Source organism: Myotis myotis, unplaced genomic scaffold, assembly GCF_014108235.1.
Source record: "Myotis myotis isolate mMyoMyo1 unplaced genomic scaffold, mMyoMyo1.p scaffold_m19_p_3, whole genome shotgun sequence".
In the NCBI taxonomy this organism is placed as follows: Eukaryota; Metazoa; Chordata; class Mammalia; order Chiroptera; family Vespertilionidae; genus Myotis; species Myotis myotis.
This window is the reverse complement of record NW_023416335.1, coordinates 104,968,020-104,995,599: the sequence shown is the minus strand read 5'-3', so window position 1 is coordinate 104,995,599 and position 27,580 is coordinate 104,968,020. Positions and strand designations below refer to the sequence as shown.

The following is a 27,580-nucleotide window of genomic DNA, read 5'->3' as shown; positions in this document are numbered from 1 at the left end:
GCACTGGCTCTCAGGTCAGCTGTGTCAAAGGCCAGTGCCCAGCAAGCTTGGAAGCAGCACTGGAAAGGAAGGCTGTCAGGACCCAGGTTCACTCTGACTTGGATAATTTCTAGAACAAGCTTCTTTTCAAGAGAAAATACTGGGGTTTGGTTTTAAAGAACAGCTTCTTACCACATTGGGTTGCTTCAGACATTTTCTCAAGTGGTAACAGTTGATGGCTGAGCCAGTATAATAAAAAAAGCACACACACACACACACACACACACAAGCAAAAAAAGTTGTCTTTAAACAACCTTGCACACATTCACACATACATTAGACATAAAATGACTTGCATGAATACCACCTACCTGCAAAAGACAGGTGGTAGACCTGGACATGCATCCTGGTGCACTGCCAAGTCCAGTACTACGACTTAAGAAACACACTGTGTATCCCTTTTAAAACTTTTATTGTGCATAAAATGGCCCATTCCCCTTTGTAGCTCAGTTGTTACCACTTTAGAAATTTTTTTCTTTAAATTCTTTCCACTTTGTGCCTGACTGAAAATGTCTTCTCTTGGAAGGGATAAAGAATAGTCTATCTTTGCTGGTCAAAAGAAGCTGGAGAATAGCTCCTGAGGGCTAAGGCTCAAATACCATCTGAGCAGTGTTAGAACCTCCCATTCTTGTTGGCCACCCCCCCCACCCCCCAACAGTGACTGACTCGGGATGGTGGTGCCTGCTGCTGTCCTAGGTAATGCTGAGCTTGGAGCCCACTGTGTGGCCTGGTGTTTGGGGCACACCCAACCTCAGGCGTTTCAGATGAATATATTTCCTGTTCCCCCTGCCTTCAAGGGGACTTAACTCTTGAGAAGAAAAACCTGCCTGGAGCTGCATGCATTTCCAGAGTTGGAAAACATTTCATGCAGCATGTCACCAGGTACTAAATAAACTGCAAACTAGTGGTTATAAAATGGAAGCTTTGAAAAAAGTACTGTTGGGAGTGCAATGCAGGGGAACATTTCACAGGCTTCTCTGCAAAGTCTTCAGCTCCTTTCTAGTAACTGAAGGAAGCAGTGTGCACTTTGGAAGGATTCAGTATTGGCTGGCAGCAAGAGGCAGGCAGTAACATCTCATGCCCCTGCTACATTAAGCCACCTAGAGAGGATCACTATGGCCACATCCCTTCTAGCCACTTCCTAAACTGATTCCTTGTCCTGGAGTTAGCAGGAGCTATAATGGAGGGAGGCAGCTCTCCTGGGGCATGGTCAGGTATGGTGGCCTTTGAGAGGTGGAGGGTTAGGGAAAAGGCCACAAAGGCGATAAAGGTCCTGACCCAAGTCCAATTTTATTGGAAGTTGGGGTTTAAAGATGGACTCTGGAACACCCTTCTCTCCCCCTTTTAAGAAAAGAGAATAAAAACAGAGACTCTGCCTGACTCATCTGAAAACAAGAAGTGAAGAAGTCAGAGCTGTGGTGGCTGCCAGCAGCATACTCCTGGATTTCCACAGTAGGGAGATGGCAGCTTTGGGAAAAAGTGAAGAAGAAGACAGGTTCTTTGCTCCTTTGTAGTGAGAACGAATGTTCAAGTTGAGGCACAGTGTGGTTTCCCATGGAAGTTCCAAGGTCAGCACAGATGCCCAATCTGTCCTGCCCTCAGGTGGCCTTGAAGAGTTGCCATGCTTCTGTTCTCTCTACATTGGCCCCTCTGCACAGGAGTTGGCTAGAACACCCTCCCAGACTGGCCTGGCACTGGTGGGCCTCCTCCTTGGGCTCACCATGAGCTAATTCTGTGGATGGACAAGTGGTGACCCACCAGGTTTCCTCAGACAGTGGCTGAGCTGAAAGAAATAAGCAGTTTGGCTCAAGGAGCTAGTTACATGGTGCTTATCATCCCTTGCCCCCACCTCCCCACCCCCCTGAAGATCCAGGAACTGTGGAGGTCTGGGCTGGAGCTGTTACTAGTTTGGAGAGACCAACCTAAACCCCACTACCTAAGACCCCACCTGTGCATGTCTATCCGGTTGGATCTGAGGCTGGGCTGAGGGAATCCTAATCAGATGGATTACAAGGTCCCATCAGGCACTGTCTCAGCCAGCCTAGAAGAGGGCCTATCCCCAACTTTCCATAATAAATGTGTTATGAGAGGTTAAAAACCCCTGGTGCCAAAACTGAAAAAAAAAAAAAAAAAAAAAAAAAAAGGGTTCTGCAGAGCCAATATTCCCACAGGGAAAGACAAGTGGCATCTGTGCCTGCTGGTCTGGCTTCAAACAGTGCTGACATGTCTCCTTGACAAGTAGGTGGTATAGACATAAAGTTTGGCGCCAGAGTGAGAACAGGGTACCAGGTGGAGGAGGAGGATCCAGACACAAAGTATAGGAGGGGACAGAAGAGCTGTGAGTGGGGGGCCCCCATGAGGGACTCACTGCTTTCTGATGTCAGTGGGGTCAGTAACTCTATAAAGGTGAGCTAATAAATAGATGGATGTAGCAAGCATTCAGGCAGGCTGGCATGGTTACCTCTGTCACTTCCATACCAGGTGCCAGGTGATCAGTGTCTTTAGTAAAGATATAAAAATGAAATTTTTTTCAAGTATTAAAAAAATAAGTTAATTGAAAAAAAGAGTCTGAAGTGGCTGAGTGTCTTGCTAGATTGTCAGCTTCATTTCAATGTGCAAACGCAGGAAAAACACCAAGGAGGATCACTCCTGCCCCAACTGAAGTACTGAACAGTGACTGGGGGCTTGAAATGTAGAGCCTCACCCATCTCCCAAAGTCAGTATTTTCCAGTGTTAAAATGCTTGTGAATTAAAAGCAAAATGCAGCAATACACAACCCTCAGGCCACAATCAGAGAGAGGCCTGGGGCATTTGGCCACGTGGAGTCCAGTGTGTGGTGTGGAACTGGGGAGCAGACTCCTCCTGGATCCTCCTTACTTACATAATGAACTCAGGAAATGGGGCCCCCTCAGCTTCCAGGTGATGCAGGATAGGCATCACCCTGACTGGCCACGGACTCTCCCACTCTTAGTTCACATGTGGTTTTCCTGGGAGTCTCCTTTGTTTCTTTGGTGGTGCTTCAGGGAGCATGAAGAAGACAGTTGCCCCTTCCTCTCTGTGGGGTGCACTCTGGTGGCTGTGGTTTTGTCAGAGGGGGAGCAGCTTCCTTCTCTCATCACATGTGCCTGCACAAGGAGGGGTGCCGGTTACTGCGCATCCCTGGGGAACTTTCTTTTCCCCACATTAAACCTCTGCACTCCATGGCCTTCACTCCCTGGATCAGAAATTCAGAGTGAGTCTATTCAAGGAGGCAGAGCTGCCTCAGATACTCATCTTCACTTGGGATTTCCCACAGCACAGATACTTGATTTGCTTTTTAAGAGGCACATGGACATTTGAGTGCAAACTCCCAGGAGCTGCCAGACCTTCTCAGATCTTGGATCTAGGTGGTGTAGAAGAGCCCAGCTGGGTCAGGCGGATTCCACAGACCAGCTAGCAGAGCGTGGGTGGGAGCTCAGGACCAGTTTAGGCTGAAGCCCTTTGACAGCATGACAGCCTCCAGGTCCTTGTCTTCCTCTTTCTCCCGGAGCCGCTGCTCCTCTAGCAACGCCACAAGGGCGTCTCTCTGTTCCACCACCTCCAGCATCTCGTTCAGGATCTTCTTCTCCTCTGACAACTCCTCCTCGGTCTTAAGGTGATCTGGGCAGTAGCAAAAGACAGGTCTGTAGGGCCAGGAGGCCACACCCAGCCAACTCATGTCCAGCTCAGCCTTGTTCCCCTCTTACCTTCCATTGCCATTCGCTCCCGGAGTTCCTGCTGTAGTCGGCTCTGCCGGTCTTCCAGTTCCAGCTCCCGGGCGCTGGGAAGGTAGGCAAGGGGAAGGAGACAAGCAACAGTGACTTGGGGACCATATCTCCTTACCCCCTAAATTAGGAAGGAACTGTGCTCCTGCCATGATAGGCACTGAGCTCACAGCTAGGTCCACTCACAAGATCATCAGCTCTGACTCATAGCGCACCATGGCATTCTTCTCTTGCACCAGCCTGAACCACTCCTGCATCAGCTTGGGGTCATCCTTCTTGCCCATGCCTGCAGAAAGAGGGAGAGTCAGGCACACAAAGGGTTTGTTGTCTACTTGGCCAGCAGGAGTCATCACACTGGGGCAATTGTGCAAAGAGAGCAGAGCGAGATGCTGCAGGAACGTTCCCAAGCCAGGTTCAGTGTTTGCCTGCCGCCCAGAAGGGGGCGCCATGCCCACCCCCAGGGCCTAATTGAGCCTGTGCTTTGAGTTTGTCCTTCCCAGGCCTGCCCTCACCCCTCAGTAACCTGGTCACCACTCGTTTAGACCTCTCCTGCTCAGTGGTTTTCCTTTGGTATATTTTAAGTGCTTTGCCTTCCTTCCTTCCTCCCTTCCTCGCCCCCCCCTCCCTCCCTCCCTCCCTCCCTCCCTCCCTCCCTTCCTTCCTTCCTTCCTTCCTTCCTTCCTTCCTTCCCTTTTCTTCCTTCCTTCCTTCCTTCCTTCCTTCCTTCCTTCTTCCTTCCTTCCTTCCTTCCTTCCTTCCTTCCTTCCTTCCTTCCTTCCTTCCTTCCTTCCTTCCTTCCTTCTTCCTTCCTTCCTTCCTCCTTCCTTCCTTCCTTTCCTTCCTTCCTTCCTTCCTTCCTTCCTTCCTTCCTTCCTTCCTTCCTCCTTCCTTCCTTCCTTCCTTCCTTCCTTCCTTCCTTCCTTCCTTCCTTCCTTCCTTCCTTCCTTTCCTTCCATTTAATATTTACTTGGTACTTGCTATGTACTAGGCCTGCTTTGAAGAAACCAGCCTAATGATGGAGATAAATGTGAGGTTATACACCACACTTGGTCTCTTTTTAAGTCACACTCACTAACTCAACTCTTTCTAGGCACTGCCCCCTTGGGGCCTCATCATTTCTTTTATCCTGACCAAACACTCTTCCATTGGGTCTTATATGGTATATGAGGTACATCCCAGGAAGGCTAGCAGGTTTCTCACCAAGGGCAGAGAAACAACAGCAGACCCTAGGGCCTAGAGGCTAAATGAGGTGGTACACTCGCTCAACCCAACCCCAGCAGCAGTGTCCGGGCTGGTACCTGCCTAACTCAGGCTGCCCTGCACCATGGCATTGCTGAGATCTAGACCTCCACCAGGAGTATCCTGACCCCACTGGGCTTCACTGTAGCAGGAGGATGGACAGAAGAACTTTCCAAGGAATCAAACTACCCAAAGAGGGAAAACACCTTTTCCTTGGAGCACAAAGAAGCCATAGTGTGGTCCTGCCTGAAGGCAAATGACAAACTATGTCAGTGGTTCTTCAATATTTTTTGTATTACAAACCATTTTGAGAATCTCAGGAAAGCTAGGGACTCCCTTCCTAGAAAAAAAAAAAATGCATGCATATACATCCAACAATTTCATTTCATACAGAATTTCAGGGTGTTCATGGGATTCCTGAAATCCATCCATGGGCCCCAGGTGAAGAGGCACTGCACTGGGAAATCTTTCAAAGTGCTTTCCATTTTATGAGTAACTTGGTTGGATGTTCTATCCCAGTAAAGACTAGACCTAGAAACATATGGAGTACACCCTCAGGTGGGATGACTCTCATGTATTAAGCTCCTTACTCACTGCTTTCCTACATTCTTCACACCTGACTTTCTAGCATACTGTTCAAAGACAACTCTCTCTCTCTCTGCAGTGTTGTTTGCTTGACACACACGAGGCCCAAGCCAGTTAGTCTTTCAATGGGGCTACATTCTGGAGAGGCAGAAATGACTCACATTCATACAAGCAGGGGTTAATGAATGCACTGTGTGGTGCACATGCAGCTGGGCTCCCAAGGTGAAGTCTTGCCCCTGAGTCCTATTCTGAAGGATGGAAGCTCCCTTCTTACTAGTCGAGCCTGCTACTGTGGAGTGCGTGTTGGAGTGTCTGGGGACCAAAGCTCTTCTCACCCAACCCAATAGACTTGGCTCTTTGGCTGTTAAAGCAGCCTACAGCTCAGTTCCATGCATTCCTTTCTGAGTGTCTCTGCACAGTGTGCCCACATGGCCATGGAAGATGGAGCCTGAGGCATGCAAGCTATCCAGTGTGGCAAGTTGTAAATGCACTAGGAAGCCACTTCCTCCTTCCCACCTCCCCAAAATTCCACAGGGAAACCTCTAAACACCACTCATGAGCTTTGGTAGATTGTTCACAGCCAATAAGCAAAAGTATATGGTGGGGTGGGTGAAAGTCAAATGTGAGAACCATGGAGAGCACAGGAAGAGGTTAGCAAGGGTTAGTCATGAACACACTCCCCTTCCCCTTCCCACATGCCTTTTCAACAACAATCTTATCACCACAAAAGACTTCAAATCAGACAAACTTAAAAAAAAAAAATATCACACACACTCAGCAAGACACAGGGTAGAGAAGTTTGCTTTCAGTGGTTGTTTGGGAAAAGAACTCAGGGGCATCTGTATAGACCAGTCTTTGAAAGGACAGTATTCCTCGACTCCACCAATACAAATTGTTGCCACACAGGCGGGAGGTTCCTGACCCATGAGCCTGGCCCCTCTGTCTGCTGGACTTGAGACTGAAGGCCCAGCCACAAATGGTGGTGCAATATCGTGGGACTCTCTGCTGCTGCTGAGAGGCCTGCCTCAGAGGCTCTCTGGCTTCACTCCATACCCCGTTCCTCCCCTGAGACAGTCAAAGGGATACTGTACCTTGTAAGAAACTGCCACATACTCATGAAGTTTTGTAACAGGGTTATCAAGTGTCAGAGAAAGAAAGAGAGACAGCTGGGTATGCCTCCCTCTTTAACTAGTGTTACTATGGCCTGAGAGGCAGTGGGGATGAGGTTGGGGAGTTACGTTACCTTCCTGGACACAGCAAGGGCAGAAGGAGAGAGGTCTACGCCGTGGAGTCCCGCCACTGGGCTCAACTTCAAAAAGGACCAAACAAAGAAGAGGAGAAGGAGACAGAAAAAGACAAAAAGAAAAGAGGAGGAGGAGTAGTTTGAAAGTGAAGAAGGACAGGGAGACAGTGAAATAAAAAAATAAGCAGAGGACAAAAAGCATAAAAGTGAGAAAGGAACAAAAGGAGGAAAAGAAAAAAAAATACAAGAAATGGAAAGGCAGAAAAAAGGGAAACAATGTCTACAAATGAATTAAGTCCCTTTATCGGCATGGAAACTCAGTAAGAGAGACCCAGGCCTGGGTCGCCATCCCTGATGTGGGTACGTGGCTAAAAAAAAAGGAATGCACATGCACATGCTCCCTTCCCGATGGTGGGGCAGCTCCCAGTAAGGGCTGCTCCTTCTTCCTCTAGTCCCCATGGGGAGGGAGGTGACACTGGGTATTACCATACAGTGGCCTTTTGGGTTTTGGGTTCCCTCCTTAAAATTGTCCAAAGCCCCTAGATAGGTCTGCCTACCTCTGTGGAACAGACTGTGTTATATACGTGGTCAAAACTGCTTCCAGTTTTGTAGGTGATAACCTCAGCCAACCAACCAAACCTGCGCCCATATTCATAGACACATGAGCCCCAGTTACAACTAAGCTTGTATAAGTCTAAGGGGGCTGAAGGGGTTTGTGACCGCTGCGTTGCCGTGCCCACAGAAAGCAGCTGAGTCTATGGAGGGCTGCCAGTGCTCTGACATCTGCTTTGAATGCGGAGCCAGGATGTGTTGGGGAACATGTCCACACAGAAGCAACTTCCTCCAGTCTGTTTCACTATCCCCCCACATGCCAGAGAGAGCAAACCACCCCCTTTGCTTCCATCCCTTCCATCTGCACAGAGGGATCCAATGCCATAGGTGGGGAAAGGCTGTCACACTTTGGACTGTAAGACCAAAAAAGGTGCTGACAGGACATACCAACCCACAGTAACACTGCTGATAAGAGCTGTGGACAGGGGACTGAAAGAAGATAGTGTGCAGAGAAACACCTGTGAGACTTAGAGACCTGATGGTAACTCAAGGAAAGGAGGAGCTCACAGGGACCATCACAGAACCACATGTCACACTGGAGACAGGGAACACCCTCCCCAGCAGAGACACCTCAAGGACTCTGGTGTGTGTGTGCAGGTGAGTGATTTTACAATTAGAACAGGGGTAAGAAGTTACCCTGGTTTAGTCACCAGAAGGGTTGAGAGGCTGTTCTGCATTGCAGTCAAATAAATGCAGATGCCACATTTTCTCTTTCCTTTAAGCCTCTCACAGTGATCTCCATATTGTTTTGTGCTATGCATTGAATCTGGTGTCTGGTAAAACTTCAAAACTAAAGCCAGATACTGTGTGTGCATGTGTGTGTGAAATGCTGATTATATCCAGCGTTCTAACAGACATGACTGTGACCAGCTGATGTGCTGGGGTACGAAGAAGTATTCCTTCCATAACTAGTCTATGTTCAACCTTCTTTGTTACAAAAATGTAGAGTCTGTGTTGGTGCTCAGAATACCTGGATACATCCCATGAAATACAACATCAATGAGCACTCTGTGCCACTTTGTGGGACAGATGGTACCCCAGACAGTCTGTGGTGCAGAGTGGACAGTGTCCATATCCATTTGCAAGGCACAGTGAAATGATACACAACCAATGCACACCCAAAATAAGGAAGTATGTACTGCACGTAAACTTAAAAATGTGTTTCAATTTTCTGGTAATCACAAAATAGAGCTTTCAGCTTCTTTTATGTAGACCACATCCCCATACACCTTTTTCCATTATAAACGACAATATGCAGTAACAAAATATTCAGAACAGAAATTAGGAAATGAAATTAGAAAGGGGGGCATCAGGTAAAGCAAGTGTTTAAAAAGAAGAAAGCATCTGTACTAATAAAAGGGTAATATGCTAATTAGACTGGGAGACCTTCAGGATATCCTTCTGGACAAAGTCATGGTGGTGGGGCCGAGGCAGAAGTGGCTAGGGGCGAGCAGGCTGGTGGGGGGGGGGGGGTGGCAGTTGGGGGGAGCAGGCCTGCTGAGGGGAGAAGTTGGGGGCAATCAGTCCGGCAGGGGTGGGCAGTTAGGGATGATCTGGCTGGAAGGAGGGAGGCAGTTGGGGATGATCAGGTTGGCAGGCAGAGTGGTTAGGGACAATCAGGCAGGCAGGCAGGTGTGCGGTTAGGAGCCAGAGGTCCCGGATTGTGAGAGGGATGTCTGACTGCTAGTTTAGGCCCGATCCCAACCAGCAGTTGGACATCCCCCGAGGGGTTCCAGATTGGAGAGGGTGCAGGCCGGGCTGAGGGACACCCCCTCACCCCCATGCACGAATTTTGTGCACCGGGCCACTAGTCCTATATAATAAAGAGCTAATATGCTAATTAGACTGAATAGCAGAACGACCTTCTGGACAGAGCTGGGGGGGGGGGGGGCGCGAGGCAGCTGGGACTGCGAGGGCCGAGCTTCTTGCACAAATTTCGTGCATCGGGCCTCTAGTTCTATAATAAGGGGCAGAGGGCAGGATGTGAAATGGCCAGAAGGGAGCTGGGTAAACTCACACTGTGTGGTTATGACTTTCTTCTTTAGCCTTTCTGCATGCTCTGAAATTTCCATAATGTATACTATTTTAATAATCAGAAAATATAACCAATAGATATTGTTCTAAAAAGAAGAAATTGAGGAGGGAAAACTGACTGGAAACATCAGTCAAATAAAGGGCATCCTCCCAGATCTGGCTCTCAGGTGAGTGTGCATAGGAAGCAAAGGATTTGGTTTTGAGTGCCATTTGTTTGCCTTTTTTGGAGATGTGAGAAATAGAGGATTTGGTCCACTAGTTCTGTAGTCAAGCCCGTAACAAACTTTTAAAAAATAGGGTTCTGTCTCTGTAACAGCTACCATATTTATAACCTCACAAACCACCTCTGCATCCTCTAGGCTCATCATCACTTCTGAGAAACCCTGGAACTTGGTTCTGGTTGGAAGCCTTTTATCAGCAACTCTACACTCTCATACTCACTGCGCTGCATGCCCTCACTACTCTGCAAGCTTATCTGCTCCAGCTTTTACCTTGGCGGCAAACTAATTTTTTTTTCATTTGACACAAAAATTCCTTTTGAAATGTGACCACCATCAGCAACTGTTTAGCATCCATTCACTTTGACCACTGGGGGCAGGTGACAGGTGAATTTAAGAGTAGCAGACTATTGTCATATAGTAAGGTATGTTTCATCATATTCCAGTGATGCATGCAATAAGCAAGGATAGTGCTTTACCATTTCAAAACACTCTCACATGTGTTATTTCATTGATCCATACATTGATGGCCACCTGGATGACCATTAGTATCTCTATTTTGAAATGGGTGATCTGAGGATCAAAGAAGTTAAATGTGGCACAGCCTGACTAAAATCTGGATCTGCCTTTCCCATGCTGAACTAAGAGTTTGCCCTCTTTAAAGGGGCAACAAAGGCTCTAGGTAAATCTAACAATAGGTAGTTACTGGAAACTGAGTCACACACAAAAATCCTATTCAGAATGCCAGTCCTGGAAAAGAGTGGTACTGCCACCCTTCCCTCCAATTTTAGAGGCCAAGAGAGGATAAGTGACCTGGCTGGGGACACAGTGAAGCTCGGACCTGACTCAAGATCTTGCCTTTCTAAGTTAGGGGTGCTTTCCACACTACCACTTTGCCTCTGACACAAGGTCCTGCCTCTTGTGTGGCCCAGGGCTGTGGAGCAGTTGGCAGGTGGGAAAAGCAAACAATCCTATGGCAACTCCCCCTTCTCTACACTTGTCTTTTCTATATTTCCATCTTCCTCCGATTTCCTCATGAAGGCTTTGTCCAAGACACTTCACCTCAAAGCACTGCACCCTCCCTTCCTACTCTATCAGTTAACTGAATGAAATGTTAGGCTAGCTGAAAAACACCAAACTAACCAACCCATCCTCAGGACCCTGAGTGTGGATGCTCATCTGTGATGTATACAAACTCAACATGACTTCAGTCCTTTTGGTTGTCAAAATTCCCTGAGACTGAGAGGCAGAGAATGGTCTGGAAGTTTTCTCACAAGGAGAGGTGAGGATGGTAGGAAGTGCAGAGGCGATAAAGGGTTGACCGGGTTCCCACAGACAGCGATGAAGTTCTGGAGGGATATCTCAGTTGTGGGAGGTTCCCACTGAGAACTCTGGGGTCTTAAACCCCAAGCTGGGCTCCCCAGCCCAGAACACCAGAACTAAGAAAGGTGCCCATATAACATCTGGCTGTGAAAAGTAGCAGGGATGCTGTCTGCCATCAAGGGACTGCTGGAAATACAGGCATCCTCTTAAAGGGCCAACACACAAAATTCCATGTGCCGCCACTCACCTTGGGCTCTGGTAGAGGGAAGGCAGAGTGGACTGGAGCTGAGTGAGCACAAGCCAGGATTGGGAGCTCTGGAGTTGGAGCTTGGAGGGCAGCCACCCTGGTTTCCTATGCTGAGTAATTTCCTCAAGCTCGGAGGAAGTCTATCTCTGATGGTGGAATTTTGCTATTCAAGCAGTTTTTGCCTGAGGGGGAAGGCAGTAGCCCCCCTGATAGAAGACCTCTTGCCCTACCCTGTGGTCAATAGCCTGAGGCTAATCAAGTCTGAGTGTCAACTGAACTGCAGGCAGAGGCAGGTTTTAGGAGGTTTTGAGTCTTTTCTTCATCTAATCCTGGGCCCAGGGCTATGAAAAGCAGACCCTGGCGCACATCTTTGTCTTTTCCAAAGGCATCCTGCCCCAGCAGAGGGAGCCACAAGCTGTGGATTGCAGATAGCTCCAAACAAGGTACTTAGGGCCAGTCACAAAAAGGGTCTGACATTGCCCAGGCTGGTTTGGCTCAGTGGATAAAGCGTTATCAGCCTGAGGACCAAAGGGTCCCAGGTTTGATTCTGGTCAAGGGCATGTGCCTCGGTTGTAAGCTCCTCCTTGGGATGTGTGTATGAGGCAACCAATTGATATGTTTCTCTCATCAATACTTCTCTGTCTTTCCCTCTCTTTTCCATTCTCTCTAAAAATCAATGGAAAAATATCCTTGAGTGAGGCTAAAAAAAAGTGTCTGACATTGTCCTGCACTAGAGATTGGGAGTTATAGCAGATCTACTTAATACATAGACACAAACCCAAACAGGCAGCAAAAGAGGGGAGACAAAAAAACAAGTCCCAAATGAAAGGACAAGAGAATTTTCCAGAAGAAGAGCTAAATAAAATGGAGATAAGAAATTTATCAGGCAAAGAGTTCAGAATAATGATGGCAAAGATGCTCAACAGCCTGAGAAAATATATAGTAACTATGAAGAAAGACACAACAGAAATAAAGAACTAAGTGGAAAGCATATTCAGAAGATTAGGGGAAGCACAGGATCGCATCAGTGAATTAAAAGACAGGGCAGAAAAAAATCACGCAGAGGACCAAAAAGAAAAAGCAATTAAAAAACAGGAGGACTGCTTAAGGGAGCTGTGGGACAACATGAAACATAACAATATTCACATAACAGATATGCCAGAAGGTGAGCAAGGGATAGAGAACGTGTTTGAAGAAATAATGGCAGAAAAATACCCAAACCTGATGAGGGAAAAAGTTTAGGAGGCACAGAGAGTCCCAACAGAGAAGAACACAAACAAGTCCATGCACAGACATATCATAATTAAAATGCTGCCTGGCCAGCGTGGCTCAGTGGTTGAGCATTGACCTATGAACCAGGAGGTCATGCTTTGATTCCCGGATGGGGCACATGGCTAGGTTGCAGGCTTGATCCCCTGTGAGATGTGTGCAGGAGGCAGCCGATTGATGATTCTCTTTCATCATTAATGTTTCTATCTCCCTCTCCCTCTCCCTCTCCCTCTCCCTCTCCCTCTCCCTCTCCCTCTCCCTCTCCCTCTCCCTCTCCCTCTCCCTACCTCTCTGAAATCAATAAAAATAATTTAAAAATGCCAAAAATTAAAGACAGAGAATCTTAAAGGCAGCAAGAGAAAAGCAAACTGTTACCTACAAAGGAGCTCCCATAGGAGCTGACACCTGATTTCTCATAAAAAACTCTACAGGCCAGAAGGGAATGGCATGAAATACTCAAGATAATGAAAGCAAGGATCTAAAACCAAGATTACTATACCCAGCAAGGCTAGCATTCAAAATAGAAGGTGAAATAAAGAGCTTCTCAGACAAAAAAAGAGGCGAAAGGACTTTATCAGCACTAAACCAGCACTGCAAGAAATGCTAAAGGGACTGCTGTAATGAGAAGATGTAGAGAGTGAAACAGACATACAGAATTAAAATGGCAATAAATAAGTACAATAATAATACTGTACTATCAACAATAATCTTTAATATAAGTGGTTTAAATGCTCCAATTAAAAGACATAAGGTAGCTGAATAGATACAAAAACATGACCCAATTACAGTGGGGCCTCGACTTACGAGTTTAATTCGTTCCGGGACCGAGCTCGTTAACTCAAATTACTCTGTCAACTCAATGCAAAAAATCGGCCAAGAGACAGCTGGTATCTCAAAAAACTCGTTAGTTGGGACACTCGTAAGTCAAGGCCCCACTGTATATGCTGTCTACAAGAGACCCACCTAAGAACAAAAGAATCACACAGGATAAGAGTAAAGGGATGGAAAATTTTTTTCCATGAAAATGGAAATAAAATAAAAAAGCTGGAGTAGCAATACTCATAACTGGCAAAATAGACTTCAAAATGAAGGCCATCACAAGAGACAACAAAGGTCACTATATAATATACTAAAGGGAATGATCCAACAAGAGGATATAACCCTGGTAAACATATATGTACCCAATATAGGAGCACCTAAATATATAAAAAACACTTCCAGGGTACTTTAAGGGAGAGATCAAAAACAATACAGCTATAGTAGGGGACTTTAACACCATACTGACTTCACTGGATAGATCTTAGATCTTCCAGGCAAAAACTTAACAGGGAAATAGTGACTCTAAAGGACATGCTGGATCAGATGGATTTAATTGACAATTATAGAACATTTCACCCCAAAGCTGACAAATATACATTCTTCTCAAGTGCACAGGGTCATTCTCAAAGATAGACGACATTTTAGGACACAAAACAAGTCTCTACAAGTTCAATAAGATTACAATCATTTCAAGCATCTTCTCAGATCACAGTGGAATGAAATTAGAAATCAATTACAGCAAAAACAATCAAAAACATTCAAACACATGGAGGCTAAATAGCATGTTATTAAACAATGAATGGGTTACCAAGGAGATCAAGAAAGACATCAGACACTTCCTGGAAACGAATGAAAATGAACACACAACAACCCCAAATCTATGGGACACAGCAAAACCAGTCCTGAGAGGGAGGTTCATACACTATAGGCCTACCTCAAAAAAACAAACAAACAAGAAAAATTAATAATAAACAATTAACCCTCAAGTTAAAGAATTATAAAGAGAACAACAAGAAAAGCCCAGAGTAAGTAGTAGGAAGGAAATAATAAAGATTAGAGCAAAAATAAAGGAAATAATAAAGATTAGAGCAAAAATAAGTGACTAATATAAAAGATCATTAAAACCAAGAGCTGGTTCTTTGAAAAGATAAACAAGACTGATGAACTGTTAGCCAGATTTGTCAAGAAACAATGAGAGAGGACCCACGTAAACAAAATCAGGAATGAAAGCAGTGAAGTAACCACTGACACCACAGAAATACAATGGATTGTAAGAAAATACTATGAACAACTATATGCTAACAAGTTGGACAATGTGGATGAAATGGACAAATTCCTAGAAAAAGACAATATTCCCAAACTGAATCAGAAAGAATCAGAAAACCTGAATAGGCCAATAACAACTGATGAAATTGAAGCAGTAATAAATAAGTAAAAACTCCCAGCAAACAAAAGCCCAGGTCCAGATGGCTTCACAGGGGAGTTTTACCAAATATTCAAAAAAGAATTAACACCTATTCCAGAAAATCCAAGAGGAAAGAACACTTCCAAACTCTTTCTATGAGGCCAGCATTATCCTAATCCTAAAACTAGATAAAGACACAAGAAAACAGAACTACAGGCCAATATTGGGATGAACATAGATGCTAAAATCCTCAACAAAATATTAGCAAATCAGATCCAACAATATATTAAAAAGATCATACACCATGACCAAGTGGGATTTATGCCAGGGATGCAAGGTTGGTACAATATTCGGGCCTGTGGACTAATGGATCCTGGGTTTGATTCCCGTCAAGGTCATGTACCTTGGTTACAGGCTCCTCCCCGGCCCGAGCCCCAGTTGGGGCTCGTGTAGGAGGCAACCAATCGATGTGTTTCTCTCACATTGATGTTTCTCTCTGTCTTTCCCTTTCTCTTCTACTCTCCCTAAAAATCAATGGAAAAATATCCTAGGGTGAGGATTAATAACAACAAAAACATCACATTATCATATCTATAGATGCAGAAAAAGCATTAGACAAAATCCAACACATATTTTTTATAAAAACTATCAATAAAGTGGGAATAGAAGGAGCATATCTCAACATAATAAAGGCCATATGAACCTATAGGCAACATCATACTAAATGGGCAAAAACTAAAAGCATTTCCCCTAAGAACAGGAACAAGACAGGGATGCCCTCTTTCACCACTCCTGTTCAACACAGTATTGGAAGTCCTACCCATAGTGATCAGACAAGAAGAAGAAAATAAAAGGCATCTAAATTGGAAAGGAGGAAGTAAGACTGTCATCTGCAGATGACATGATACTGTACATAGGAAACCCTAACGACTCCACCAAAAAACTACTAGATTTAATAAATGAACTTGGCAATGTAGCAGGATACAAAATTAATACCCAAAAATTGATGGCATTTTTATACCCTAATAATGAATTGTCCAAAAGAGAAACTAAACAAACAATCCCCTTTACCATTACAACAACAAAATTAAGATACTTAGGAATAAACTTAACCAAGTAGGTAAAAGACTCAGAAAACTAAAAGTGGAAGAATATACTGTGTCCATGGATTGGTAGAATTAACATCATTAAAATGACCATACTACCCAAGGCAATCTATAGATTTAATGCAATCCCTATTAAAATACCAATGGCATATTTAACAGATCTAGAACAAATACTCCAAAAATTTATATGGAACCAACAAAGACCCCAAATAGCCTCAGCAATCTTGAGAAAGAAAAACAACATTGGAGGGATCACAATCCCAGATATCAAGTTATACTACAAAGCCACCGTAATCAAAACAGCCTGGCACTGGCACAAGAACAGGCATATAGATTATGCAATAGAACAGAGACCCAAGAAATCAACTCAAGCCATTATGCTCTATTAAAATTTGACAAAGTAGTCAAGAGCATATAATGGAGTCAAGACAGTCTGTTCAATAAATGGTGCTGAGAAAATTGGACAGATACATGCAGAAAAATTAAACTAGACCACCAACTTAAACCATACACAAGAATAAACTCAAAATGAAAGGAAGACTTAAATGTAAGTTGTGAAACCATAAAAATCCTAAAAGAAAGCATAGGCATATCAGACATCTTGCAGATACATCTCCTAAGGCAAAGGACACTAAGGAGAAAATAAACAAATAGGACTACATCAAAATAAAAAGCTTCTGCACGGCAAAAGAAACCATCAACAAAATGTAAAGGGAGACCACTGTATGAAAGAACATATTTGGCAATGATAAATTTGATAAAGGGTTAATATCCAAAATATATAAGGAACTCATACAACTTAACAAAAGGAAGACAAACAATCCAATTAAAAAAATGGACATAGAACCTAAATAGAGACTTCTCTAAAGCCAAAGTGGCCATAGAGAAGGCCAAGAGACATATGGAAAAGTGCCTAGTCACCAATCATCATCAAAGAGATACAAATTAAAATGACAATGAGGTATCACCTTACACTTGTCAGAATGGCTACCATTAACAAATCAACAAATGACATGTGCTGGTGAGGATATGAAGAAAAGGGAACCCTAGTACACTGCTGGTGGGAATGCAGACTGGTGCAGACATTATGAAAAAAGTATAGTTTCCTCAAAAAATTAAATATGGAACTGCCATTTGACCCAGCGGTCCCACTTCTTGGAATGTATCCTAAGAGACATGAAACACCAATCAGAAAGAATATATACACCCCAATGTTTATAGTAGCACAATTTACAATAGCTAAGATGTGGAAACAGCCCAAGTGCCCATGAGTAGAGGAGTGGATAAAAAAGCTGTGGCACATTTACACCGTGGAAATCTATGTAGCAGTGAAAAAGAGGGATCTTGTACACTTTGAGATAGCATGGAGGGATCTGGAGAGTATCATGCTAAGTGAAATAAGTCAGTCAGAGAAAGACAAGTACCACATTATCTCACACATATGTGCAATCTAATAGCAAAATAAACTGACAAACTAAATAGGTCCAGAGACATATAAGCATGGAACAGACTGTGGAATCTCAGAGGGAAGGCGGGGATGGGTGGGTGGAAAGAGATCAACCAAAGAACTTGTATGTCTGCATATATGCATAACCCATGGACATAGACAATAGGGTGGTGAAGGTCTGGTGGGGGTGGGCTAAAAAGGGGTCAATTGGGGAAAAAAGGGGACCTATGTAATACTTTCAACAATAAAGATAAAAAAAAACACAAAAAACAAACAAACAAACAAACAGAAACACTGGTATGACCTAGAACAGGGGTGGGCAAACTTTTTGACTCGAGGGCCACAATGGGTTCTTAAACTGGACCAGAGGGCCGGAACAAAAGCATGGATGGAGTGTTTGTGTGAACTAATATAAATTCAAAGTAAACATCATTACATAAAAAGGGTACGGTCTTTTTTTTTTTTAGTTTTATTCATTTCAAACGGGCCGGATCCGGCCCGTGGGCCGTAGTTTGCCCATGGCTGACCTAGAATGTTAGGGCCTAATACTGTATACTAGAAACATTATGAGGACAATGCGCTTTTTGTGAGCTGAGCTACTATTTATAATTGTACTAGTGGCCCAGTGCATGAAAATTGTGCATATTAAAAGAGAATTAATTAGAAAAAATATTTTAATATTGCTATTTGCCCTTTCTCTATAACAGAAGTGTCAAAGATGAAAGAAAATTAGTAAAATGTATATGAAAAATCTCCCTACTGTCAGAGTCTGGGGCATGCTGTGGGACCCAGAGTCAAGTCCCCGCCCACCCACGTGCACCTCGAAATCGTGCAAGACCCAGACCCAGCCAGCCCCACCCCTGTCAAGCCCCGCAGGGCGGTGGGTGCAGCCTCAGGTCCCCCGGCACAGGGCAGGGGGCGTGGCCTCAGGTCCCCAGGCCCGGCCTCAGGTCCCCTAGCCCTGGGGCAGTGGGCACAACATCAGGTCCCCTGGCCCGGCCTCAGGTCCCCCGCCAAGCCCCACTGGGCAGGGGGCACAGCCTCAGTTCCCCCGTCAAGCCCCACCAGGTGGGGGGCGTGGCCTCAGGTCCCCAGGTCCCGGGGCGTGTGGCCTTAGGGCCCCTGGCCCCAGCACGAGGGCGTGATGACCATTTGCATATAAGCTCTTTATTATATAGGATCTCCACTTGAAAATACAAAATTCCAAACAATCAAGTCACAACCATCATACAATATCATCCTTTTAGGCTCAGAATTGCCGCCCCTTCCCTTTTGATATACCACAGCTAGTTTCATGCATAAAAATCTGTAAAGCACCCCAGAGTTAAATACTTCCCTTCCAGCTCTACTTTTGGAAAATCCTGCATATAGGAAGAAATTGTTTGATTTTGACTTCCTCAAAATAGGCAAGAGGCATGCTTGCTTCTCAGTTGCATTTTGAGGCTCCATTTTCTTGCTACAGGGACCCCGGGCTAGCCTTTGTGGACAACTATCTGGGGAGACTTCCATTTCTCACACTTGTTTTTGGCTATAATGCCACAATATTTACGGATAACTGACACAGCATTGCAGAAGTACCTTTTTATCCAATTCAATCTATTAATACTACCAGAATTTCGTTATTTTTTTCCAGAAGAAATATCAGGGACATTACCTTTCATTTCCGAGCTCAATCAACCAGATTAAACTTGCAAAAAGCCAGATGCCCAGGGTTGGGAGAATTTCTTGGTGTTGTAGGTATAAGGAATGGGGCTTTCACTAATCTGTCTTTTTTATAAAGCAAATTATTTTTTTAAACTAGGATGAGATTATTTTTTATTTTGATTTCCTCTTGGCCTCCAAGAGAGCGGAAGGGAAAGGGAGAGATAGAAACATCTATGGAAGAGAAACATCCTTCAGCTGCCTCCTGAATGGAACCAGCAACCTTTTGGTGTATGGGATGATGCTCAACTGAGCCACACTGGCCAAGCCTGATTTTCCTTTCTGTGTTGTTCAGGTTATGTAGTCTAAAGCAAGGGAAGATTGGCCAGATATTTTGTTGACTAAGATTATACTCAACTGTTCTGACTCCTTAACCCAGAAACCTATTTGCTCTGTATCAATAAATGCCATGCCTGACATGAGTTAGCCTTTGCATTATTTGTAAAACTGAGGTGCCCAGTCCCAAACCCAGGGGCAATGACAGATGCTGTGACCCTACAAGGGAGTCAAGGTGGTTGGCTGCAAAGCTGCAGAGTGGTAAGCCGAAAGGTCTATGTCCCAGCATGCCCTGTCTATATACATATGACAGGGCTAGGTGGGGTGCCTTGTGTTATAAAACTTAGTACAGATAAATCTTAAGATGGCGCATAGCTAAATGCCTGTACTTGCTGCCTCCCACAACCACATCAAAATTACAAGTAAAATACAGAACTATCATCCAGAACCATGGGAAAGCTGGCTGAATGGAAGTACTACAGCTAGAGAGGTAAAGAAGAAAGCACACTGAGACTGGTAGGAGGTGAGGAGGCACTTAACGGGCTGGTTCAGCACCCCTGTGTGCCCCTTTTTTAATTGGGAGGGAGATCGCCTCTGTGGAGGCCCCCTAGAGGAGCAAGGAGTCCCAGCCCCACACCAGGCCCCAAGCCCAGGGTCCCAGAGCTGGGGAAAGAAGTCCCTAAGGGCTGTAAGAACTACAGGCTGTAAAAACAAGTGCAGATTGGGGCTGAGTGACACACAGACTGCTGGAGACCCAGCTGCTCTTCTTAAAAGGCAGGCACTGCAAACTGAATTTCCAAGCTCCCACTTCCTCTGAGCTCCAGTGCCGGGCTAGGCTTTGGGGTCCCAGATACACACAGGGAGAAACTGGACTGTCTGGCATCAGGGCAGGAATATGGGGTGGTTTTCTTCCAGATGGAGGTGATTGCAGTGGTCATTGTTCCTGTGTTGGGAACTTCCCGGTAAAGGGCTGACTGACAGCCATTTCTGTTCCCTCTGCCCTGGTGATTCCCTGAGACCCCGCCCTACCCAATTTACAACCCCACCCAAGCTGTGTGCAGCAGCTTTTGCATATGAATGGTCTGTCCTTTCTCAGACTGAAAACCTGTCAAACAAGCTGCAGCTGGATCAGAGAGCCCCAGACTTGTCAATAAAAGGCCCCAAAAAACTGGCACTAGCACCAGCGTGCCTTGCTTCACAGCTGGACCTTGTCTGGGCACTTCCAAACTAGATAAAAAGAGGAGGAATCTGTAGATCTCTCTGTAGCTCCTGCTGGGTGGCCCTAGGCAGTGGCTGATGTTGCACCTCCCTGGAGACCCAAGAGCCAGTGTACCAGTGGTCAGTGTGAGACTATACCAGATTACAACTCTTCACATCTATAAGAGACACACTCAAGGGGAAGACTCAGTGAGCACCAAAGCCCCACTGAAGCAAGTCATGCTCAATAAGGGTGTCTCCTGCACAGCAGCTCTCTCACTGTAGTCGTAGCTGGTCCTCACAGCCAGTTTGGCCTGGTGGTCAATTCCTCCCAGTGACACCAACAGCAATCAAGGCTCAACTACAATAAAACTGTGCACACAGCCCACAAAGGGGTGCACCAAGAGTGTCCACCTCAGGTGACTGGGGAGGCTGAGCCACTGTGCCCTATAGGACACCTACTACACAAAGCTACTCTGTCAACTCAAGGAGACTTAGCAGCTACCCAATACATAGAAACAAACACAGGGAAGTAGCCACAATGTGGAGACAAAGAAACATATCACAAATGAAAGAAATGGAAGAAAGCAAACTACCGGATATAGAGTTCAAAATCATGGATATAAGGTTACTCAAGAATCTTCTAGAAACCTCCGAGGAACTTAGTGAGACTTTCAAGGATCTTAGTGAGTATACCAAAAAAATGGAAAAGGACCAGTCAGAAATTAAGCATACACTGACTGAAGTAAAGAATAATATACAGGGATTCAATAGATTAGGGGATCCCGAGAATCAGATCAATGATTTGAAATACAAGCAAGCAAATAATACCCAACCAGAAGAGCAAAAAAAAAAAAAAAAGAATCCAAAAATATGAAGATAGTGTAAGGAGCCTCTGGGACAAATCCGAATTATGGGGTGCCAGAAGAAGAGAGAGCAAGATACTGAAAACATATTTGAAGAAATAATGACAGAAAACTTCCCCTATCTGGTGAAAGAAATAGACTTACAAGTCCAGGAAGTACAGAGAACCTTAAACAAGACAAATCCAAAGAGGACCACACCAAGACACATCATAATTAAAATGCCAAGGGCAAAAGACAAAGAGAGAATCTTAAAAGCAGCAAGAGAAAAACAGTTAGTTACCTAGAAGGGAGTGAGTACCCATATGACTGTTAGCTGATTTCTCAACAGACACTATGCAGGCCAGAAGGGAGTGGCAAGAAATATTCAAAGTGATGAATTGCAAGAACCTACAACCAAGAATACTTTACCCAGCAAAGCTATCATTTAGAATTGAAGGTCAGATAAAGAGCTTCACAGACAAGAAAAAGCTAAAGGAGCTCATCACCACCAAACCAGTATTATATGAAATGCTGAAGAGTATTCTTTAAGAAGAGGAAGAAGAAAAAAGTAAAGATAAAAAAATATGAACAACAAAGTGATAACAAATACATATCTATCAACAAGTAAATCTAAAAATCAAATGCATAGCCCTAGCTGGTTTGGCTCAGTGGAAAGAGTGTCGGCCTGGGGACTGACGGGTGCCAGGTTAGATTCTGGTCAAGGGCACATGCCTGGGTTGTGGGCTCGATCCCCAGTAGGGGGTGTGCAGGAGGCAGCCAATCAATGATTCGCTCTCATCATTGATGTTTCTCTCTCTCTCTCCCTCTCCCTTTCTCTCTGAAATCTATAAAAATATATTAAAAAATAAAATAAAAATCAAATGCATAAAAAATCTGATGAACAGAATAAACTGGTGAATGGAACAGATTCAGGGGCATGGAAATGGAACAGACTGACGATTCTCAGAGGAAAGGGAGTGTGTGGCGGGTGCAGGAAGTGATTAGACAAAGATCTTATATGGACACAGACAATAGGATGGTGAGGGCCTGGGGTGGGGTGGGAACTAGGTAGAGGGGAACTATGGGAGGGAAAAAGAGGGACATCTGTAATAATCTCAACAATAAAGATTAATTAAAAAACTTAGTACAGAATGGAGCTCTAGAATAAAGGCAAAAAAGAGAGAATAAAACAACAAAACAGAATATAAGAATTGTGATCCAGCACACCCATGTGCGTGCACATACAATATGTGTGTACATTCACATGTGTATGCACACATGTACACAGAAGAATGCTGGGAAATTTCAAGGACTTTAAAGTTCCTAAGCAAAAGCAGAACCAAAAAGACAAGCCAAAATCTAGAACATCAAATTAAAGGAAGCAAACAGAACAGGAAGACCCAGAAAGGAGGGAAGTAAGCAGGCTTGTGGGGGCCCCTCTGTGCCTCTCACCCCAATTCACCAGCAACAATAAAAGAACCACTTTCCAGTCCTTTATGCTACATTTCTAAACCATTCATGTTCTTTCAATTTTCCTTTGAGATCAATCAACAGGTAAAGTCTTTGAAAACTAGAAATTAGGTGTATACAGGGTGAGCAATATTAGGTTTACAGTTGTGTGTATATGAAAGAGTTTATTCTTGTATTATTCATTAAATATTGTATTATTTCCCATATAAACAACTTTAAACCTCATTTACCCCCTTCCTGTATGTTTAAGGTATACCCCCTTCCTGTATACCTTTTAATTTAAAGGTATTCAGAGATATGGTTTTTATATAAAGATTTCCAGTCATCTATCTGTCTGGTGGAACAAAATGTGCTGACTGGGTAGGGTGGGGAGCCTGCCTAGTGTCCTGGGAAGAAGATGAAGGGGGTGAGGTCACTTGGGCACCCTTCCTCTCTGGCCCAAGGCTCATTCTGTCTTTTTAATGGTTTGTTTTGAAATAACAAGGTTCAGCTAAGAGAAGAAAGATCTTTATTCTCTGTACTCTGTGGCTCAAAAAGAGACTTCTGATACAGATTTGGAGCCTTTATATAGTCAGCTGATAGCCATCAAATGACCATACTGGAACAATATAGTTTAATGGGCAGAGCACCAGGCAGGCATTAGGAGTCTGGACTTCTCTGAGCTTTGATTAGTGCTGGGCCCAGCAATGAGGTCTCTGTGTGGCCTTCTGGGGATGCAATAGCAGAGAAGCAATCAGATTCGACATTTTAGGCTTCAGATTTTAAAAGGATAATTTCCTCCCCTCAAATAATGAATATTATCAAGTGCTCCAAGAAGAAAACAGCAGAATCTGAAAGGGAACTATTTCTGTTATCTAAATGTTCCTCCTGGAGCTTGATGGGAGTGGGGCTGGAGGACTCTTGCTCTCTGCCTGGGTATATAGTGACTCCCTTTGGAATGGATGTTTCTCTCATGCTTCATTGTTAGGGCAGTAGCAGCCTCTATGTGGTGATCAGAACCCACAGGAGAAGTCTAACGTTTAGAAAAAATAACATAAGCTGAAAAAGAAATGATGAGTTGATGAGAATCCAGTAGCAGGGTTATCAGGTGTTTGATGGGGGCACTTCATAATTCAGAAGACACATTGAGTTTTATTTATTTATTTATTTATTTCATATTCCCTTAGAATTTGTTGGAATTTTAAATCTGAAAGGCTAGTAGTTGGGAGTTCAGGAACACAGAAATGAAAAGAGCCAACTACATTTATCATTCAAGCAATGGGGATAAAGAAAACAAAACTAGACATATGAGGTAATCAATGTGGCAACAGTATCTTAAACTGGGAGGGAAGGGTGAATATACTTTTAAATAAATTGATTTTGACATTTCCTTCCAGGAGATTTTGAATTAAAAAACAACAACAACCCAACCACATATTTTCACACATTGAGATTCACTTAATAAAAATGATATAAACAGTCCTCGCTGGTTTGGCTCAGTGGATAGAGCACTGGGCTGTGGACTGAAGGGTCCCAAGTTCGATTCCCAGTCAGGACATGTGCCTGGGATGTGGACTCGATCCCCAGTGTGGGGCGTGCGGGAAGCAGCCATTCAATGATTCTCTCTCATCACTGATGTTTCTCTCTCTCCCTCTCCTTTCCGCTCTGAAATAAAAAAAAAAAATTTTTTTAAAAATGACATAAACAGCCTGGCTGGCGTGGCTCAGTGATTGAACATCGTCAACCCATGAACCAGGAGGTCATGGTTTGATTCCTGGTCAGGGCACATGCCCAGGTTGCGGACTCGACCTCCAGTGTGAAGCAGCCAATCTATGATTCTCTCTCATCATTGATGTTTCTATCTCTCTCTTCCTCTCTGAAATCAATTAAAAATATTTTTTTTAAAAAAATGACATACATATCCCCCAAGAGTGTTAGGAGGCGTTAGAAAAGGAATCAAGGACATTAAACAAGAAATACGTTTTATTAATTACAGCATGAATGGCCGTGAGTGTGGAAGTCCCTGAGAAGCTCTGGGGCACTGACGGAATCTGTGGAGGGTGGAATCCATGGGACAATGGGGTGGGACAGAGAGACCAGTCACTCCCAACCCACCCAATGAAGCCAAGAGCCAGCCTCCTTACTGATGGAAGTTCTTTAAGAATATGGCACTATCTCATAGTAGGAATCACAGAATTATACCTTTGGATTTTAAAGGAATGAGCCAAAAAGTGATTTTCTTAAAAGGATGAGATTGTGGTAAAAAATGAGAATGATTTTTGCCAGTTCTTGGGTTTTAAGGCCACTTCTGCGAGGGAAGATGAAGAAATTTCAGAAAGCAGGAACTCCAGAAGAGGAAGTGCCAGAGGCCCCCCACCATTAACCTCAGGAGCAGCTGCTTGGCACTCCTCTTGATAAGACGTTAACTTTCCAGGAGTAAAACTCCCCAAAGTCTAGAAATGAGACTCCTGGATTGGTTATTTCTCTAATCTGATACAAATGATAAGCTTCATGCAGCAAGACATAAAAAATATTGACTTCTATATTGACTTCTTTTAAGGCAGTGGTTCTCTGACTTTAGAGGGTCTGAGAATCATCAGGAAGGTTTATTAAAATACAGATAACCAGGCCTCACCCCCAGTTTCTGATTCGGCGGGTTTGGGTGGGGATTGATCACTTGTATCTTTAACAAGTTACCAAGTCATGATGCTGATGTGTTGGTCCTGGGACCCCATGCTGAGAGCCACTGCCTTATCCTTTTCCTGTGTTCATTGAAAAGAACTGTGAAGGAAGTGCCAGGACAGAGCAAGGAGGGAAGGGCATTATTACAGGCATCTGTCAACATAGCCTCAAGCTTGGTGAATTTGGGTAGAAATCATAAGTGGCACCTTTATATGCACTTGAATCTCTTAGGGGAAACGTGGGCACATCCTAATGAAAATGGTCGAGGCTGAGTTCTTTAGATGTTTGGTTCTCGAGTGTGGTTAGCAGTGAGCTTCCTGGTAGATATGACACCTCCAACTTCTGAGGGATGAGATCCAAGGCAGAGGTCAGGTTGGTGTGTGTGTGTGTGTGTGTGTGTGTGTGTATTGGTTGTCAAACAACCAAAAAGTTATTAGAAGGACCAGAATGCTGATGTGAGGTTGATGGGTTGGGGCAGGTGAACTTTTATTATAAAAATTTAAGATTGCCGAAACCGGTTTGGCTCAGTGGATAGAGCGTCGGCCTGCGGACTGAAAGGTCCCAGGTTCAATTCCGGTCAAGGGCATGTACCTGGGTTGCGGGCACATCCCCAGTGGGAGATGTGCAGGAAGCAGCTGATCGATGTTTCTCGCTCATCGATGTTTCTAACTCTCTATCTCTCTCCCTTCCTCTCTGTAAAAAATCAATAAAATATATTTAAAAAAAAAATTTAAGATAACCCTGGTCAGCAAAAGCTACCTCAGATCTTCTTTGGAGTATATATGGTAGTGGGGAGGACCCAGTATGCTGCTCCATTATGAGATAGGAAAGAGCCTGTGTTTGCCATTTGGTTAACAGGTTGATTTCTTCTTTCATTTGTGAGCAGGGACTAATGAGAATGGGTGGGGAAAGGGTGTCAGCAGGGTTAGTGTCAGCAACAGATGCTGCTATACATACCACCCAGATGCAAGTCGATGAGGTCACTGTAATAAGACTCTCCCCAATAGTCTACAACAAGGAATCGATGAAGAGAGAGTTACTGGATCTGATAAAACCCTCCTGTCCCCCCCTACCCAAAGCAATCAATAGCAAAAAGCATAAGAAACAAAGAGAGACAGCAAGAGGGAGAAGAGAAATAGCTGCAAAGCATGCTTTTCTCTGAAAGTGCATTGTGTGCACACATGCTGAGCCATATATTTCCTGGTGGTGGGAGGGGGTGTTCACTAACCACAGGTGACTTAATAGCCAATGTCAATGTGATTCCTGTTTATAACTCCAATAATTAGTTAGGACAAAAGGCCTTGGATTTGCTGGGAATTCTGGCCCTGCTAGGACTGAACCTTATCTAACTAAGAAGATTTAAAAAATTAAAGGGCAGATCAGGGCAACTACTTCCTTAGTTACTCAATATTAGAGACTCCAGGCTGAGCTCTGAAGGCAAGACGTAAACCACCTAAAAAAGCTTGGCAAGGACACCAATCCTTAGGGTTAAAGGCAGTCAGAGCTCTCTCAAGAATTCACACATGTGGCCCCCACTGGTGAGTATACCAAACTCCCTGCAGAACCACTTTTGCTAGATGGGTTGAGAGGAAGGAGATGCTTTCTTCTGAGGTTAGACCCTAACTTCAGCCGGCCTTCTCTCTAAAAGCAGGAAATGAGCCGTGGCTATTTGCCTGAAGGCTTTTCGAGGTTTGCTGGCCACTGGCACTCCTAGCTTTTTAGCTCCATGTGGCTGTCTAGTAAGGATGTTATGTTCTTCACATGCCTGAGATACAGAGACTGGGCTGTGATGAGGGACTGGACTTGGGCAGAATCATAAGCAAATGCAGAGCACAATAAAGGTCAGCTGCTATTTCTCTCCCTTACCTCCACATTTCACAATCTGAATGCTAAGCCTAGCAGCCTTTTGTTTCCTAATAGGGTTCCCCCTTCAAGAATGGACACACCAGCCCTAACCGGTTTGGCTCAGAGGATAGAGCGTCGGCCTGAAGACTGAGGGGGTCCCAGGTTCGATTCCGGTCAAGGGAATGTACCTTGGTTGCGGGCACATCCTTAATGGGGAGTGTGCAAGAGGCAGCTGATCGATGTTTCTCTCTCATCA

At 44.5% G+C, this 27,580-nt stretch overlaps 1 protein-coding gene across 4 annotated transcripts in view; it reads right to left on the bottom strand.

Annotated features, from left to right (window-relative positions):
• Nucleotides 1–434: 434 nt before the first annotated feature.
• Nucleotides 435–27,580, bottom strand: part of MICAL3 (microtubule associated monooxygenase, calponin and LIM domain containing 3) — a 269,337-nt gene continuing 242,191 nt past the window's right edge. For 2 of the 4 annotated variants that reach the window (XM_036301486.1, XM_036301484.1), the window contains 3 exons: nucleotides 3,969–4,068; nucleotides 3,765–3,838; nucleotides 435–3,678 (listed from right to left, as the gene is read on the bottom strand). In XM_036301486.1, the coding sequence (XP_036157379.1) occupies nucleotides 3,494–3,678; nucleotides 3,765–3,838; nucleotides 3,969–4,068 (359 nt within the window). In that variant the 3' untranslated portion in view covers nucleotides 435–3,493. Of the gene's footprint in view, nucleotides 3,679–3,764; nucleotides 3,839–3,968; nucleotides 4,069–6,849; nucleotides 6,916–26,436; nucleotides 26,488–27,580 lie in introns of all 4 variants that reach the window. The other 2 variants (XM_036301482.1, XM_036301483.1) reach the window with 2 other exon arrangements.